Raw genomic sequence first — 17734 nt, forward strand, 5'->3', positions numbered from 1 at the left:
TCCCGCCCCAACTTCCTTCCCCGATTTGTTCATCTCCATAGCGGGCCTGCTACAAGCCCACGAGCCTGATAGACACGCATGATCGTGTCTAATCCTTGTCAAGAGAGTTGGAGTTGAATTAAGCAGAACAGATGAATTCACCATTTTGGCAGGGCAGGGGCTTTATCTGCTTCTGTGAAACGGGGACACTGAGGCTCGCAGCCCGTGGCCGGGCGGGGCCTGGCGCCCGGGGTCCTGACCCCCGTCCAGGGTACATGCGGAGGCCCCGCGGCCCCGGCCTCCTGGTGTCGGTGCGAGACCGAATGGAAGGAGTTAAGCAGGGAGCTGCCTTCCCCAAAGCAATTAATTACAGAATCGGAGAGGTAGGCCCAGACAATTACGTCCTAGACAAAGGAGGCAGAGGGAGGCGAGGGCCGTAACTTCAGAGAGCCTCGCTGTGACATTAATAAGCGTTTGGCATTTGGGCGGCAGGCCTGGACTCGGGCAGCTGTGCCACCAGGCCCTGCTCCGTGCTGCCCCCTGGGAGATCCCGGGCACAGGTCGCTGTTGCTGTGGTTACCGGCCCTGCAGCTTCTGCAAGGGCGCGGGGGTCCCGGGGCTTTTGGAGATCCGGGCCAGACCCCTGGCCCAGCCGAGCCGCCCCCCAGAGCAGGGAGGCCCTGGGCCTGGGCTTGCGGCCCGCTCTGCCGCTTACAGGCTCCCGGCCTGCGACAAATGGGAAGCCTGCCTCCTTCACCGAGCGACGATGATGACGCTGGGCTGGCCGGCGGCATGGGGACGAATGAGACACTGCGGGCAGGGCGTGCATCCCTTCCTGCCCCGCGGCCCCCAGCACCTGGCACCCGGGCTCGGCCCCACACCTGTGAGGGGACCGTGGCCCTGATCTGTCTCCCTGGCTGTGCGCCCCCCAGGGCTGCAGGAGACCCCGAAGCACTGCTCAGAGGTAGCCCCCGCCGCGCACACGGGCCCAGGGGCCCCCCTGCAGGGGGCTCGTCCTCCCGGCCTCCCGGCCTCCCGTCTGCCCAGGCGGTGCCTGTGGGGGGAAGGCCGGCGGCAGTGGCCGCGTTGCCCTGAGTCCTGCGCCAGCGCAGAGGCGCCGAGGCCTCGTGGAGCACCGTCGCGGCCGCCTCCCTCCCCCGCACACGCGGGGGCGAAATTGCCGTTCCCTGCGCCACTCCTATCTCTGTGCAGCAGACGCACGGGGAGGCTTTTAAATACTAAATGGAAAGCCTCGAACCGCTGGACTTGTGCAGACAAACGCCTTTAATTCTTCATTTTCTAGCTCTCCCCGCCCCGGCCCCACCCTCGCGGGCCTGGCTTTCTGCTTAATTAGGGGAAAAAGAAAATTGCGACATCGAGGCAAGGGCATCACCTTCCCGATGCGGTGAAAGCAGGGAATTAATCCCGGGCCCAGCCAGCAGGTTTCCCCCCCGCCCCCACCCCCGGGCAAATCCACTTAGAGATTTGCACAGCTGCAGATAACGGGGTGGGGGGGCTTCCAGAGCCCAGGGGAGAAGAGATGAAGGGAGCGTCCACAGGCGGCTCTGGGGGCCGCGCTGTGAGCCAGGCCCCCTCCCAGAGGCTGGGCCGGGGTGGGGGCCGAGCACAGGGTTCCCCCCCAGAGCCTGCTCTGCTCCCAGGAGCCGGGGGCAGGAGCAGGTTTGTGTTCACGGTTCTGGAAATCGAAGCGCTGGGAACAGACCGGGGGCAGGGACAGCTGGGAGGCTGAGGGGGTGGACTTTGAAATCTATTCATTCCCTCACTCATTCATCCACCCATCCGTCTTTCATTCATTCATTCGTTGGACACACACTTCCCCGAGGCAAGGCGGGCATCAGGCCCTGTTGTAGGCCCAGGCTCCAGGCCCAGCAGGACCCGCCTGCTCCCGCTGCCCGGAGGCCTCCCGAAGACCGGCCTGAACGCGGAGGCCGTGCCCCTGTGGCGGGTGCCCTGGCCTAGCTTCCTGGCCCCTCCCGGTGCCTGACCCGGGTACAGGTGCCGTGGGGGAGTGCTGCTCCTCCCTGCCTCGTCCAGAGTCCCCAGGCCCCTGTGGACCCCCCTTCTCCCGGGAGGTGCATGGAAGCTGCAGCCCTTGCAGAAGCCTCCCCTCTGAGCACCGTTGCCCCCACCCTTGCGCCAGAAGGACACACATAGGGGACGCGTCTCCTCTCCCCCATCCTGGTGGCCGGTCCAACCCTTGGTCACCCTCCCTGTTCATGTGGGAAGCAGGTGGTCCTCCTCCTGATGCGGGGTGAAGCCCCAGCTGGGGTCCTCTCCATCTCCCCGCACCTGGTCTGTCCACTCATGAAACCGTCCCCTGGCTATCAGGCTGCCCGCTTCATAACCCAGGCTCCCACCCCTCGGGGTCCCCGCTCAGGCAAGGGCTGTTGAGTTCACGCTTCTTCCCCTCCCAGAGCCTTGGTGGGATGGGATGGAGGATGGGGGACAGGCCTAGGCCCCCGGACCCCGGCCGCCCTGCATGTGAACGAGTGTCAGGCTGGGTGGCCCCTCCCTGCTTGGACGGATGGTCTCCGGGACTCTTGGGCTTCACCGTCCAGTCGCCAGGGCCCCCACCTCTGCCCCCACCCCTCTCTCTGCTTCAGGGTTGCTGTTGGAGTGTTTGGCTCCGGTATCATTCCTGATCCAGAGGCCGTCTCACGTGCCGACCAACTCCTGCCAGTCGCCGGGGGCTGCTGTCATCAAGGGCTTGACGGGGGCCAGGATGGGCTCCCGAGGTGGCCGCCCCACTGGCCACAGCAGGAGAGCTCCCCTGGAGCTGCTGGAACGTCCTCACCGGGGGGTGGACAGAATCAGGAGGAGCCCAGGAGCCAGTCACCAAACCCCACCCCCCGAGGGGGTGTGGGTCCGTTCTGTGTCGCGGAGGGAGGAGCAGCCCGTCCCTCCCTGTCCCAGTCCCCTGGACCCTGGCCCACAGCCGGCCCTGAGCCCCCCTCCTGGTGTTGAGCCCCTCCCCGCAGCCCTCCCCTGCCTGGCTCCCTCCTCCTCTGTCCACAGGCACAGCCCCTGCCGGTCTGTCTGTCTGTCTGGTGGTGTGTTTCTCACTGGTCACCATTCTCGGGTCCCACCTCTGTGCCCGGTGAGACGTCGTCTCAACCACTGAGCCACCCAGGCGTCCCCTCAGATGGGCAAATAGAAAGGAAATATTTGTCTGAGCCTAAAGTTACCTAAATAAAGCGTTTGGTGCATATTTCTTGATTTCTTGGGAGAGAACATTAATTTTCATGTTAGAGTTTATTCTGACATAATTTTTCACTTTTATGAATCCAAAATAATCCATTTTTCCTTTGTTATGTCTTCTATTATTTCTAACCGTAAAGGCTCCCTCCCTCGCTGGAAGCGGGATGCTCAGTGAACTCGTGGCTGATTGTCCTCCCATATCCCTGGAGGTGGCTCCCGGCGCCACCCAGGGCCGACTCCACTGACCGTACCCCTCAGGCTGTCACCAACCCCGATGGGTCCAGACCCCACTGTGCACCAGCTGCCTTTCTCCAACCTGCTGTACTTCCCGGTTCCGAAGGATTGCTTCCGACCTTCCCTGCTGCCGGACTCCAGCCCTGCTCCCCTTGCCTGAGCTCCGAGGGCAGGGTGGGGGGATGGGGTGACCTGCCTGCCAGCCACACAGGCCTGCCTGGCCTGCCCCCTCCCCTTGGTGCTTTGGGGGGTGTCCTCTCCGTCCCTCTTCTGTGGGGGCCTCCCCGGAATGTTCCCTCCTACAGGAGCCTCACGCTGTCAGGTGGGACTCACTCATCACCTGTCTGTGGGCACATCCCGCGGCCTCTTAAACACTCGCTCCTTCCTTCCTTCCTTCCTTCCTTCCTTCCTTCCTTCCTTCCTTCCTTCCTTCCTTCCTCCCACAGCTCTGTATCACACCCCTGCTCAGTGTTGGGTGCGGCAGAGAGCAGGAGCCCCCATCCACTGCCTCACCCCAGAGTCACTTCAGCTGAGAATGATGGTGGGCAGAGGCGAGAGGGCGAGGGGTCCCTGGGGTGGGGTCCCGGGGAGGTGGCACGGGGTGGGGGACCTGAGGAGCAGGAGGGGAGTGCCGTGTGCTCCCCTGAGGTGAGAGGCCCCGGGCAGAGGGATGGAGAGGATGGGCCCCACGCGAGGAGGAGAGAGCTGGGCGGGTCACAGAGGTGGCCAGCGAGGACAGGTGCCCAGGCGAGAGGCCCCGGAGCCCTCCTTGACCTGCGCTGTCCACACGGCACCTCCAGCCACATGTGGCTCTTTTTTTTTTTTTTAAGATTATTTATTTATTTATTCATAGACAGAGAGAGAGAGAGAGAGAGAGAAAGGCAGAGACACAGGCAGAGGGAGAAGCAGGCTCCATGCAGGGAGCCTGACGTGGGACTCGATACCGGGTCTCCAGGATCACACCCTGGGCTGCAGGCGGCGCTAAACCACTGTGCCACCGGGGCTGCCCACTGTGCCACCGGGGCTGCCCAAATGAATTAAAATGAGAGATGACTTAGAAAATTCACTTCTTCTGTTGCACGGGCCGCGCGGCCGGTGTTCCAGAGCCACATGCCCCCCTCCCAGTGCCGTCTCCAGCATCCACAGGGCCTTCCAGCCTGAGCCCGACCGGGTCCCTGTCTCCCGCCTCCCGCGCAGGGACATGCTGGGTGGGTGCTTGTCGGGCGGGAGACGGAGCGGTGACAGGCTGCGACCTGCCCCCTCCGAGCCTGCTGTGGCCTCGGCTCTTCCCTGTGCACCGCTGTGAGCAGCAGGAGGGCCTGGGGCCCAGTCCCCATCAGCCTTTCCCCAAGCCTGAGTTCTTTGTCATCTGAAGTTCAAGGGAACATCGACGCGGGGCCAGGATGTGCCCTCCGGGGCAGGCGGACGGGAAACCAGAGAGCACGGCTGTGAGGGACAAGAAACAGCACGCGGCATGGGCGTGTGAGTGTGCAAGTGTGTGTTGAGTGTGCACATCCCACAGGGTGGCCATGAAGGAGCCCGGGAGGAGGACCTGGGCGCGGTCTTCCCAGTGGAGGGAGCAGCATTTGCAAAGGCCCAGTGGCAGGGACGACCGGATAACCTTGACGTTTCTTTAGGGCACGGGCCTGGGATTTGCAGGAGACCGTGGGCGCCAGGCAGCCAGAGGGAACGAACGCCCGGGGATCTGCAGACGCGGTACCTGCAGCCCAGCTGCCACTCTGGCCCCCAGGGGCTCGGCGGTCGTCAGCACCCGGAGATGCCCTGGCCGTCTCAGAGCAGGCCCGCGTCCAGTCCGACCCGACAGCCAGAGCTGCTGTTATGGGGGCTGCTCCTGCTCTGGAGCTGCCCTGGGCGGAGCCGCTAAGGGCAGTGGGCAGAGGCTCCGGCGGCTCAGGGGCAGCGGTCGGGAACACAGGCCTGCTGTCCACTGGCGGAGCGCACTGAGCCTCCCATGTCCAGAGGCATTCAAACAGGGGGAAGGGCTCCGGCGGGGGTGCCATGCAGGCCGCCCAAGCAGCATCACCGGAGGTTGTCGCCGGGAAAATGTCCCTCCGAAAATGCTGACACATCTGACCCCCAGAACCAGCCAATGTGACCTTATTTGGAAAAAAAAGTCTTTGTGGGTGTAATTGGGTTAAGAGTCTTGAGATGTGAGACGATCTGGACAGTCCCTGCGACAAGTGTCCTTGTAAAAGGCTACAGAGGAGAGACATGAGGGGTGGTGGGCACGGGGAGACTGAGGCACAGACTGAGCCCCGGAGGCCGGGGGTCCCAGGGCTGGAAGAGGCGGGAAGCACCCCCTCCCAGAGCGTCGGGAGCCAGGCCCCCGCACCTTGTCCTAGCGCCTCGGGGCGCTGGCACCCAGAGGTCCATCTGTGTGTCCTCCTTCATTAGGGCAGCTCCAGGACACACTCCAGGTAACCGCCGGCCCTGCACTGCCTGCTGCCCTCCTGCCCCCTGTGCCCCTGCCCTCCTGCCCCCACCCCCACTAACAGGTGCAAGGACAGCGCCATCCCTGCGAGGCCGGCCTCCACGCCAAGCCCGCGTCACCTCAGTTCGCCTCCTCCTCCTGTGAGGCACTGACTGTCTGGGGAGCTGGTAATGATCTTATTTCTCCATTTGCCTCGTTTTTTGTACACTTAGTGCTAATTCCACCTGAAATCCTCCTGCCACTGTGTAAACACACCAGGACACTTGAACGGCGGGTGCCCCAGCGCTTCCGTCTCTTGGAGGTGCCTCCCATGGCCCAGCGTCCGCAGGCCCCCCCCACCCCCATGCAGGTCCTGAGCCCCACCCCCCAGCCTCGCCCGGGGCCCGTGTGGCTCCATCTTCTTTGTGACTCCGAGGGAGGCCTTGCGGCAGAGCACCATCACCCGAGAAGGCTGCGGGTCAGCAGCCCGTGTCACCTGCACGCTAAGCGGTCCCCGGCTGCAGGGGCCTCTGGGCCGGGAACGAGCTCCCTCGAGGGTGCAGGCATCATGGGTGGTCTTCCGACCCCAGCCCTGCTGCCCAGGAGGCCTCTTGATTCGTGGCTTCTGTACGAAGCATGTTTGTTGGTGTGTCCGGGCCTCTCTGCATGGAGACGGGGCTGCGTGCCTCGCTCCGGTCACTGTCCTCCATGGGGCCAGGTCCCCGCGGGCCCGGGGAATCTGGGAGCCACGGCCGGTCAGCGGCGGCCGCCGCAACAAAGCACACAGACCACGCACCTTTAACTATAGGATTTCCTCCTCCCGTCCTTGGCGGCTGCAGGTCTGGGACCCACGCGTGGGTGGGCTGCTCCCCCGAGGCCCCCGTCCTTGCGGGTGGATGGCGTCCCCTCCCCGTGTCCTCACGCGGTCGTCCCCTGGTGCGTGTCTGCATCCTGTTCTCCCTCCTTTCGAGGACACCGGGGCTGGATCAGGGCCCCCGGGACCTCCTCTGCCCTAATCACCTCTGCCAGGACCTGGCTCCAAGCACAGTCACCCTCGGGGGCCCGGGGGCGAGGACTCAGCCTGTGGACCTGGGCACACAGTGGGGCCCACACAGTGTTCCTCCCCTGGGGACAGTGAGCAGTTCTTTCTGGGGTTGTTGCTCTGCTCTCAAGCCAGCTCGGGGTCGCCCGTTACTAGGACCGTTGTCCTCCTTCCTTTCCTCCGCGGGGCTTCTGCTCCTGCCCCGCCTGCCTCGCACTTCGGTTTTGCCCCCGCTGGCGAGCTGCTCTCTCTGTCTCCCCGAGCTCCCCTCTCCTGCTGCCTCCGTGGCTTCCTGCGTGGGTCCCCTCCGTGCCGCTGGATCTAATCCTCGTTCCGGGAGACCTTCATTGGCCCTCACGGTCCTTTCTTCCAAGCTGTTCTCAGCTGCGGGTGTTGGGCTCTGCTTCCTGGTGTCGGGGGCCCCGGGCTGGGTGCTGTGTGAGGACAGAGCCCGAGGCGGGGCTGCACAGGGACCAATGCAGTCGGGCCGTCTCCTGCGTCTTCGAGTCAGGCTGCTCAGGTTCCCGGGACCCCCCCAACCCTGTCCCTAGGGGTGCCCGGGCTCAGACCCGGGAGGCTGTGTTCGGCCAGTCTCTTTCTCCATCCCCAGAAAGGAAACCCCCATCTTCCCACGGGGTGCCTGAGGGGCTTCACCCAGCTTCTCGGAAGGGGACGGAGGTCGGGGGTCCACCTGCCCTGGACGCAGACTCTCATCCCACACTGTCCCATTTGCTGCCCATCGCTGCCCCTTGGGGACACGCGGGGCTTTGGGTGGAGGAGGGTGGAGTCTCAGCAAAACTCAGGGTGTTTTCCATCTGTTAAACACCTTCCAAGCTTTGTGCTTTACACGACCGTCCCGTAAACCCAAACTGCTGTACAGAATCACAAAGGTAAGTCTTCTCTGGCCGTCGCACCCAGAAATGATTAGAGCATTTACTAAGCGCTTTTTCAAACGTTTGTTCCTCTTTTTCCACCGTCCGCCAGGGCAGCAGCGTCACTCTCTTTGCCCGAAGGAGGGTGCAGGGAGGGGCAGAGGCCTGGGGACGAGCCCCAGCCCATCGGGTTCTGGTGGCACAAGGTCCACAGGGCCCTGGGCTTGTCGGACGTCACACCTCCATGTGGAGGGTGGAGAGGTCGGCCTGCTTCTGCCCTCAAACTCCTTTTGAGGTCTCCTTTCCTGATATCCTTCTGTAGGGTCAACTGCTTGGATGCTACGGCTGCTGCAGCCATGAGGGTCACACCTTTAACTTCGGTGGGGACAGAGGAACGTGAATCCACGCAGCTCACGGAGGATGGTGGCTCCTCCACCGAATCCCCATCCCTCAGGTCGGAAGGGCCTGGGGAATGATGGGTGCAGAGCCTCACCCTGCCTGGTCCCCCGAAGCCCCGCTCCTGCTCTGTCTCCCTGAACCCGTGGCCCCACGTGCTCATTCCTCAAGGGTGTCCTGGCTCCTGGGGAATCTCTGGCTGCGGCCAGACCTGAAAATCCCTCTGACTCGCTCTCCCCAGGGCGAGCTCTCTGCAAGCCGGGGGCCGCACGGTTTGGTAAGCTCCCCTCCTGGCCTCCACCGGGGATACCAGTTCTGACCCCTCGGGCGGCATCCCACCAGCCCCCGTCGTCCAAGGCCACGTGAGTCGTCATGGTCTGCTTGCCCGTCTGTTTCTGGCGAGGCCGAGAGCCCTGAGGGCAGGAGCAGTGCGTTCCGGTCCCCAGGCTCCTGACACGCTTAGGGACTGATGTAACGGAGTCTGCGGTCAGCCGGGCTGTGTTCTCATCTGAGGCTGGGCTGGGGGAGGACCCGCTTCCAAGCTCCCCTGGCTGTTGGCAGGATCCAGTTCCTCCGTCCCTTGCCACATGGGCCTCCCCAGCACGGCCACTCACTCATCAACGGCAGCAGGAGCGTCTGCGGCGAGGCCTCCGTCACGGTCTGAACGCAATCTCAGAGATGACAGCCTGGCGTCTTTGAGGACTCCTGGTGCCTAAGGCAAGGCCCGCCTGCTCTCAGGGGCTGAGGACCAGGACCCTGGCATCCGCGGGCCCCTGGGGCCTGTGGCCACAGCTCTCCAAACTTAGCCTGAGGATAAAGAAGCAGGTGCCGGGAGGCTGCTGGGGGAGGCAGGTGGGGCCCGCGGGCAGTATCCAGGGTCTGGCTCTCCAGATGTGGGGGTCAGGGTGAGAGCCCCGTGGGCTGTGCTGCCAGGATGCGTAGACCCTCTGGGAGCTGGAGCAACGTTGATGGGGCCTTTGGAAGGTGTGTCTCGTGGGGCGTGACCGTGCAGGTGCCACAGGCCATGTGGAGGATTCAGCCCAGAGGAGGGACAGAGTTGGAATTACGTTTATAAAGCTGCTTCTGGCTCCGAGAGAGAGAACAGATCGGAGAAGGAGCCAGATGTGCGCTGGGGGCCGGCTGGAGGCTGCAGCAGCTGTTGGGTAAGCGTCGATGGACATCCGAGCAGACCCCCGCCGGTGGATGTGGAGGACGGGCAGGAGGGCCCGCTGGCCGCGCACCCCCGAGTGCAGGGCTGCAGGGGGCCGAGCTCAGGTGGGGCTCCGGGAGGCACCTGCCACGTCCCCAGGTGTGACTGGGGCGGTGACCACCGTCTTCAGCTCACTCCGGGGGAAAAGATTGCTGGGGCCTCCGCGTGGCACAGCTGCCAGACTCGGATTCCTACAGGAGCTTCAGAGCCAAAACCTGGGAGGTCCAAACACTGTGTTTCCATCCCCAGGGTTCCTCCTGGGTCGTCCTCATCCTTGGGACAGGTTCGTGCCTCCAGGCGGCCGGGGGCGGGGACCCAGGCAAATGCCTCCATGGTCAAGGGCAGGACGCCGTGGGGAAACGGGGTGATGAGGACCAGGGAGAGCCGGCGGCGGGGGGACCCTGGCCCATCCCTGGGGGAGAAGCACCGCGAGGCCCCGTGGTGCAGGGAACTGCGAGGCGGGGGGAGACTGGCTGCAAAGACGCCACAAGTGGTTCGACGGGAGGGCGCTGCTTGGTTGTGTGGGGAGCTTGCTTTCCCTGCCAAGGGAAACAATGATTGTCTTGTCCAGACCGTCCCACTTCTTGGCAAGTGCGCCCAACCATTTTGTCTAGATGCCACGGCGAGATGCTGTCGGCTGTCCTCACGGGCTCCCTCCTATTTCACTCCGTGAACCTCGGCGCTGAAGCCCCTGTAAGTGATGGTGACGCGGGCATGACAACCTGGCCTTCCATGGCATTTATTTCTCCTTCCTGGCCAAACGCTGACACATAAAACTCAATTTCATTTTGAAGGACTCAAGCGACCTCGTGTGTGTGCAGATCCCCTCCGGGTGGCGCCCCCCACCCCCTGCCTGCCCCGCTCTGGCCTTCCACCGGGGCCTGGGGAGCTCAGCAGGGCCAGGTCGGTGGGACGATGTGGGGAGGGACCACGGAGGAGGCTGACTCGGTGGGGAGGGGGTTTCTAAAGCCTCGAGTCAGCCCTTCCCATCCTGGGCGTCTCCCTGCTGAGCCTCAGGCTCCCTCCGCGCACCCTGGGCACCAACCCTGGGCTCCCCGCATGCAGGCCTGGACCAGCTGATGTCGTCCCCCGTGATCTCAGTTTCCCAACTGGCCACGCAGAGAAGGGGTGAGTCCACACGCTGGGTGATTGTAACAACACACAACATGTGCCCACACAGACCCGGGCGCGGAGTCTTCTCACATTTCTGCCGGGGTCGCCTGGAGCCCGCAGTACCATCCTCGTCTGTCCCCTCTGAGTTGAACTCCCGCACCCGTGCCTTCCACCGAGGACTCGCCGCGCCCCTGAGGACGGAGTGTGAGGCTGGCTTGGACCCCGGGCGGCTGAGGAGCGGGGGGCTCTGGAGACACGTGCATTTCCTCCCATCCCTTGGGTGTTGGTGCCCGACCGGGAGGGCGGTGAGGCCACCTGGGTCCCTGCCGCAGCCCCGGGCCCGGGAGAGAACAGCATGCTCCATGTGGCTTCGCTGCCGCTTGCGCCACCGGGCGGGAGGGGAGGCCAGGACGGGGAAACCGCTGGTGCAGAAAGAGCAAGTGATGGGCTTGGGTGGGCCCCTGGGGCCCCTCTGTCCAGGGCGCTCCGTCAGAACCACGCGAAGCTGATACGGAGGGAAGGGAGGTAGTGACTGATCCCTGGGAGACAAACAAAATTGGAAACGTTGGACCATCTCCTGCCCCGACAGGGGTGCCTCCAGTGTCCAGATGGTGGCCGGGGGCCGGGTGGAGGAGTCCCCGATTACCATGTGACACCGGAAGAGGCCAGCTCTACTCACGTCACGACTGTCCATTCCTGAGGGAGGCTTGGAGAAAAACAAAACCTGTCCAGGGCTTTTTTTTCTTTTTTCTTTTTTTTAAGATAGATTTATTTATTTATTTATTTATTTATTTATTTATTTATTTATTTATGACAGAGAGAGAGAGAGAGAGAGAGAGACATAGGCAGAGGGAGAAGCAGGCTCCATGCAGGGAGCCCGACGTGGGACTCGATCCCGGGACTCCAGGATCACGCTCTGGGCCAAAGGCAGGTGCTAAACCGCTGCGCCACCGGGATCCCCCTGTCCCGGGTTTTTAAAGAAGAATTTTATTGGATATTTTATAATGCTGATTTATGATTAATATTTTACTTAATGGCGGATTTTTAGGCACTTTCAGTGAAAGAAGAATGAGCTTGTGTTGAGAGATGTCAAACCCAAACCCTGTAACCCGCCTGCTCATTTGGCAACATGAGGATGTGGCCCTTGCCATGGTGGTGATGATCGTGGTGGTAGTGATGGTGGTGATAGTGATGACGATGGTGATGACGACGGTGGTGGTGATGGTGACAGTGGTGGTGGTGATGGTGGTGCTGGTGATGGTGGTGGTGACAGTGGTGATGGTGATGATGACAATGGTGGTGATGATGGTGGTGATGACGGTGGGGTGACGGTGGTAGTGACAGTGGTGGTGGTGACAGTGGTGATGGTGACAATGATGGCAGTGGGGGGAGGGGGGGAGGCTGGACATGCCCACGGCCTGCACCTCTACTCATCCTGTTCACTTTGTGTGAAGCCTCCCTGCCTCCCACCATGGATGTCACCTCGGCCCAGCAGTCTGCCACGGCTTCCCCGCTCTCATTCTCCTGCATTGGAAGGGCTCATCCCAGGAGGCAGTAGGTTATCAGGGCAGACAGAAGATCTGGGTGTGACTGGGCTCCCTATAATCCTCAGCTCTAACCTTGCACTTGTCACCTAGACTCTGCGCCTCAGGCTCCTTATGTGTAAAATGGGGACAGCGATGAACCCATTGCTTAGGATTATGTCTGCAAAGGGGATAACATATTTAAAGCTCTTCATGCAAATCTTGTCACACAATAGGCCCCACTAGGCAGGGGAGTGGCAGCGGTGGTGGCGGTGCTGGGTCGTGGGTTCGGCTGGTGTCACGGTGCTCTGTGGACATCACCGCTGCACTGGCGTCGACGTCCGTGCCCAGGTCTGGTCCGGTGCGGGATAGACATCCAGAGTCAAGCAGGCACACCCTGGATGACTTGACCCTCACCCTGCCCCATGTCCTGGCTTCACTCTCTTTGTACAGGTGAGGAAACGGAAGCAGAGCAGGTCTGAACGGCTTGTCCAAGGTCACGCTGCGTGCGCGGACGCGCTGCGAGCTCGGCCTGGGCACCTGTTCCCAGCTCGCTCTCCACCCGCCTGCAACAGGGAGACAGTTGACTCCCTGCCCACCCAGCTGGTATCTTAATGAAACATATTTCATGGAAAATTGTAGATGGATGACTTGGGCATTCTTTCCAGAAAAGCTGTCAGCTCAGATTAGGCTCCAAGGGGTGACCGCACCGTCAGAGGATGTCACTTAGAAATGATAATAATGTTGACATTTCTGAAGGTATCTGTTACATGGAGAGAAACAGCGGACAGGCCCTTCAAGGTGGGGTGGTGCCGGTGGTGAGGGGGTGCATCACGTTTCTCCTCCATCTGACCAGGAGGAGGGCCCTGGGACCGAGAGACACACGGCGGTGTGGACCCAGGCCCTGGATCCTGCTGTCTGCGCCCCTTCTCCTCCCCAAGGCTGGCGGCGTAAGAAGTTGCTGAAATCACCCTTTCCCAGGATCCCCTCCATCACAGCAGCCTGAGGTGGCCGGGCTGGGCTTGTGGGAGAAGTGACAAGCCAGGAAGATGGATATCCCCAGGGCAGAGGCCTCAGCTCCTTGACCTTGGGGATGCCCAGTCCCGTTGGCCCCTTTTGGCATCCCAAGTTACATCGACTGCCTGGCCCGTTCCACCCACATGGGTTGACTGACTCTCTTTCATTTGCCCAAAATAAAAGGGAGGCTCTAGCTTCATGTGTTTTTGAAATAGCGATCATTCCGGGATCCCTGGGTGGCGCAGTGGTTTAGCTCCTGGAGACCCGGGATCGAATCCCACGTCGGGCTCCCGGTGCATGGAGCCTGCTTCTCCCTCTGCCTGTGTCTCTGTCTCTCTCTGTCTCTCTCTCTCTCTCTCTCTGTGTGACTATCATAAATAAAAATTAAAAAAAATTAAAAAATAAAAAATAAAAAAAGCAATTAGAAATGGCGATCATTCCAACTGCACAGAAAAAGTTGTTACACTCACCCAGTCACTCAACAAACTCTTCGAGGGGTAAGTGTGCGTGTCTATAGAGCACATCGCAGAGGCCTAGACTCACAGGAAGCATCAGTGAAGGCCGTCCTGGGGAAGTGCCCTTCAGGGAGGGAGAGAGGTGGGGGGAGTGTTCCGAGCAGAGGGGAAAGCACTGGGGGGGCCCTGAGGCCAGAGGAGCTGAATGAAGGTAGAAGTGGTCAGATGTGGCGTCCAAGGGGAAAAGGTGGCGGTGAGGACACCGTGGGGCAGATTCTCGGCTTCCCCAGCGCCTGGGTCTTTCTGGCCTGACAGCTGGGGTTAGTGAAGCTCCTCGTGGTCCGGCCACTGTTTTCCTCCCTGGATGCTCCGTTGACAGCAGGACATGAGGAGGCCTCGCCTGAGTAAAGACGGCGGCTTCTCCTCCAAAGGCAGGTGAGCCGAAGCGGTACCACGCAGTCTTGGTCGCAGCGTTGTGCAGTCCGCTGCCCAGCCGCAGGGACTGGTGGCAGCCGCTCCCTCCCTGCTGTGCCCTTGGGAGGCCTGCCTTCCGTCAAAGGGAGGTGGCTCACCCTGTCCCTGGGGAGACCTCATCCAGTGACTGGTCCAGGCGCAATGACCTTGTTTTACTTTGGGACAACTCGGTAGGGCCGCCTCAGCCCCAAGCTCCCCCTAGGATGAGCTGAAGCCTCTGTGGAAAAAGCCAGCGGTAGCCTCTCCCTCTGCCCAGTCCTGCTTCTCTCACCCTCTTACAGACACTGTCTGGAGTGCACACGTCAACCTGCACACAGGCCTCTGTCTCAGAGCCGTTTTCAGGCGGCCAATGGACAGCACTCATTCCTGAGCAAACCGGAGTTCTCAGAGGCAGGGGAAACCAAAGCCGAGGTCAAGCAGGCAGACTTAGAAACCACTGGCAGGTCCTTATTGGTGGACTGTGCCACAGGTGGCTGTGAGTGGGGAAGGGGAGGGGCGAGGGCTTACAGCAGGAGGATGGGGCCAGATCCCAGAGGGACAGTGGTCTAGGCCTTCCTGCTGGTGCACAGGTGCACAGGTTGTGATCACGCTGAGCTCAGGGGCACGATGCCAATGCTCCTGTAATGCTGAGATGGTGGTGATGGTGGTGGTGGGGGTGATGGCGGTGATGATGGTGGTGATGGTGGTCATGATTGTGGTGATGGTGGTGGTGGTCGCATGGTGGTGGCAGTACCAATGCTGGTGGCAGGGCTGGACAGGTGACTGAGGTGATGACACACTTATGTGTCTGATGCTAAGGGTTTCTGCACTTCCGTGAACTCCTGGCTCTTCTGTTTTTGCCAGAGTTTTCATTTCTTGAGAGAGCAGAGGGTCTGATTGCATCAGCAACAAATGGATGTCCAGGCCGTTGGAGGATAGGAATCCTAATCTGTTGCTTGGGGCTCAGCCTCCGTCACCTCTGATAGTGACCCCTGTAGTCTCTGCTGTGTCTCAGGCATTTCAGGTTCTGCTAAGTGTAGTTTAATCAGGCCATGATCCCAGGCGCAGTGGGGAGCCGCTTGGTCAGGGTCCATGTGGGAGCTCATAGTGCTGTCAGCAGGATGCGGCTCGAGCGGTGTGGGGCCGTTTGGGGCAGAGTGGGTTCTGACAGTGGAGGTTCAGCCGCGTGTACCAGGGGTGGTGCTGGAGGGCCGTTGTCTGCAAGGACCAAGGGTCCAGGGCTTTGGCCAGAGGAGCAGACGCACGTGTGAAGCTTGGGGTGACCGTGAGTCCTGTTTGCAGGATTTGTTTCCACACTCAGGGTCAGGGGTGGGGAGAGTCAGGGGCCCGCCATGGCACACGTGGAAGGGCCGGGGGCCCAAGGGACAGTGGACGGGATGCCTGGGTGACTGGTCCCATTGGTTTGTCCGACTTCACTTTGGTTACTTTTCTTTTTTTTTTTTTTTTAAATTTATTTATGATAGTCACACACACACACACACACAGAGAGAGAGAGAGAGAGGCAGAGACACAGGCAGAGGGAGAGGCAGGCTCCATGCACCGGGAGCCTGACGTGGGATTCGATCCCGGGTCTCCAGGATCGTGCCCTGGGCCAAAGGCAGGCGCTAAACCACTGTGCCACCCAGGGATCCCTGGTTACTTTTCTTCTCATGAGAGCCAGTGAGGCCCCCCGTTGAGAGAGGCCCCGTCCCAGACAGGCCGCGTGGAAATGGAAAGAAGGGGAGTTGAGGGCATGCGTGGCTGCTCTGGCCCTGCTGGGGACCTGCTGCACCCCCTCTCTCCTGTGCTGCTCATGTGTGGGCCAGTCCTCTGAGGTTTGGAGCCAGTCTCTGGTCTTTTAATAGTGAGAGCATTTGCCTGGGAAAACTAAGGCAGGGCCGGTACTTGGTTGAAGGAACAGGGTCTGGTCTGGGTGGGACCCATTCCCTTGCTCACTTGCTCACTCATTCGTTAGAGCTCTGTCCCAACAGAGCCCAATTTGAGGTGTCCTGCGTGGGCGGTACCATTGTAGGTGCTGCCGACCCTGTGAACCAAGCAGGGTTCTAGTGTGGGGTGAGGGCTCCCAGAGAAGTGACAAGAAGGCCTGGATGGCAGTAAGCGGCAGTAAGCACAGCTCCGCAAGGCACAGGGTACATGAAGTCACAGGTGGCCTGGGGGCTGAACCATGTCCCCTCAAAGTTCATATGTGGAATTCCTAACCTCCAGCAGCTCAGAATGTAGAGACGGGTTTTTTTCCCTTTTTTTTTTTTTTTTAATTTTTAAGATTTTATTTATTCACGAGAGACACAGAGAGAGAGAGAGAGAGAGAGAGAGAGAGAGAGGCAGAGACACAGGCAGAGGGAGAAGTAGGCTCCATGCAGGGAGCCCAATGTGGGACTCGATCCGGGTCTCTAGGATCACACCCTGGGCTGCAGGCAGTGCTAAACCTCTGCGCCACCGGGGCTGCCCTGGAGATGGGTTTTTACAGTTGTGGATTAAGGTAAAATGAGGCCAAAGGGGGCCTTGATCCAATGTGACTGGCGTCCTCATAGGAAGGGGAGACCAGGACACAGATGCACACTGGGGACCACTGTGTGAGGACACGGGGAGGGGACGATCACCCATACACCAGGAGAGAGACCACAGGAGGACCAGCCCTACCCATGCCTGGGTCTCCGACTCCTAGCCTCCAGGACTGGGAGACGGTAAATGCCCGCTGTTTGGGCGCCCAGTGTGGTGTTCTCTTAGGGAGGCCCCAGCTCAGACAGCAGGCTTCTCTGCAGAGACCATCTCTGAGCTGAGGTCTGACTGGTTACAAGTGTTAGGGGCGAGCCCCCCAGGGAGAGGGCTCGGCAGGTGGGGAGACCCCGAGGGGGCAGGGTGAACGTGGGCATCGCCGGGGCCTGGGGGGCTGTGGGGGGTCGGGGTGGCTGGGGTGCTTCTGGGTGTGATGGACGCCCTGACGGGCTTTGCTGCAAAGGACAATGTTGACAGCCAGCCCCAGAGAACCAGAAAGGATTTAGTCACGTCCCTGTCACCTTAAGTGAAAAAAATCCCTTCCTGGAGGCAACCAACTGTCATCAATTGGGGAGGAATTAGTCCATGTTTTATATCTTTCTACATATGAGGACCATATTGTTTTGTGTGTCTAAGCATTTACATAAATAGGATTACAGTGTAAGTAATGTTCTGGAACTTCCCTTTGTGCTCCACATTTTATCCCTAAGATCCGTCCATGTTGATAATATAAGGTTTATTTTATACTTCTTGAAGTGCTATCGTGTATTTTCTCACGTGAAGATGTTTAAATGTGTACTTTGGTTCCTCTTACCAACGGGCACTGGCTTGTTTCCAGTGTTTTCTGGTACAAACGGTGTCACCACAAAAGTAGCTGCCCTCTGTCAGCCTTGTTGCGTGTCAAGTGCTAGTCTAGTAATTTTTTTTAACAGATTTTATTTATTTGAGAGAGAGGGAGGGAGTGTGAACAGGGGGAGGTGCAGAGGGGGAGAATCTCAGGTAGACTCTGTACCCCAGTGGGGAGCCTGACATAGGACTCGATTCCACGACCCTGGGATCATGACCTGAACCAAAATCAAGAGTCAGATGCTCGGGATGCCCGGGTGGCTCAGCGGTGGAGTGGCTGCCTTTAGCTCAGGGCGTGATCCCAGGATCTGGGATCGAGTCCCACATGGGGCTCCCTGCATGGAGCCTGCTTCTCCCTCTGCCTGTGTCTCTGCCTCTCTCTGTGTGTCTCTCATGAATAAATAATTTTTTTTTTAAAAGAGTCAGA

General features: G+C 60.6%; 1 protein-coding gene across 1 annotated transcript; it reads left to right on the forward strand.

The window, feature by feature from the left end:
• The first annotated feature begins 592 nt into the window (after window positions 1-592).
• On the forward strand, window positions 593-3198 carry LOC111098457 (basic proline-rich protein-like). The gene is made up of 2 exons (XM_038555097.1): window positions 593-943; window positions 2604-3198. Exons 1-2 carry the CDS (start codon window positions 715-717, stop codon window positions 3119-3121), a joined length of 747 nt encoding a protein of 248 aa, XP_038411025.1. The 5' UTR covers window positions 593-714; the 3' UTR covers window positions 3122-3198.
• The last annotated feature ends 14536 nt before the right edge of the window (window positions 3199-17734 follow it).

Source organism: Canis lupus, chromosome 13, assembly GCF_011100685.1.
Source record: "Canis lupus familiaris isolate Mischka breed German Shepherd chromosome 13, alternate assembly UU_Cfam_GSD_1.0, whole genome shotgun sequence".
Lineage (NCBI taxonomy): Eukaryota > Metazoa > Chordata > Mammalia > Carnivora > Canidae > Canis > Canis lupus.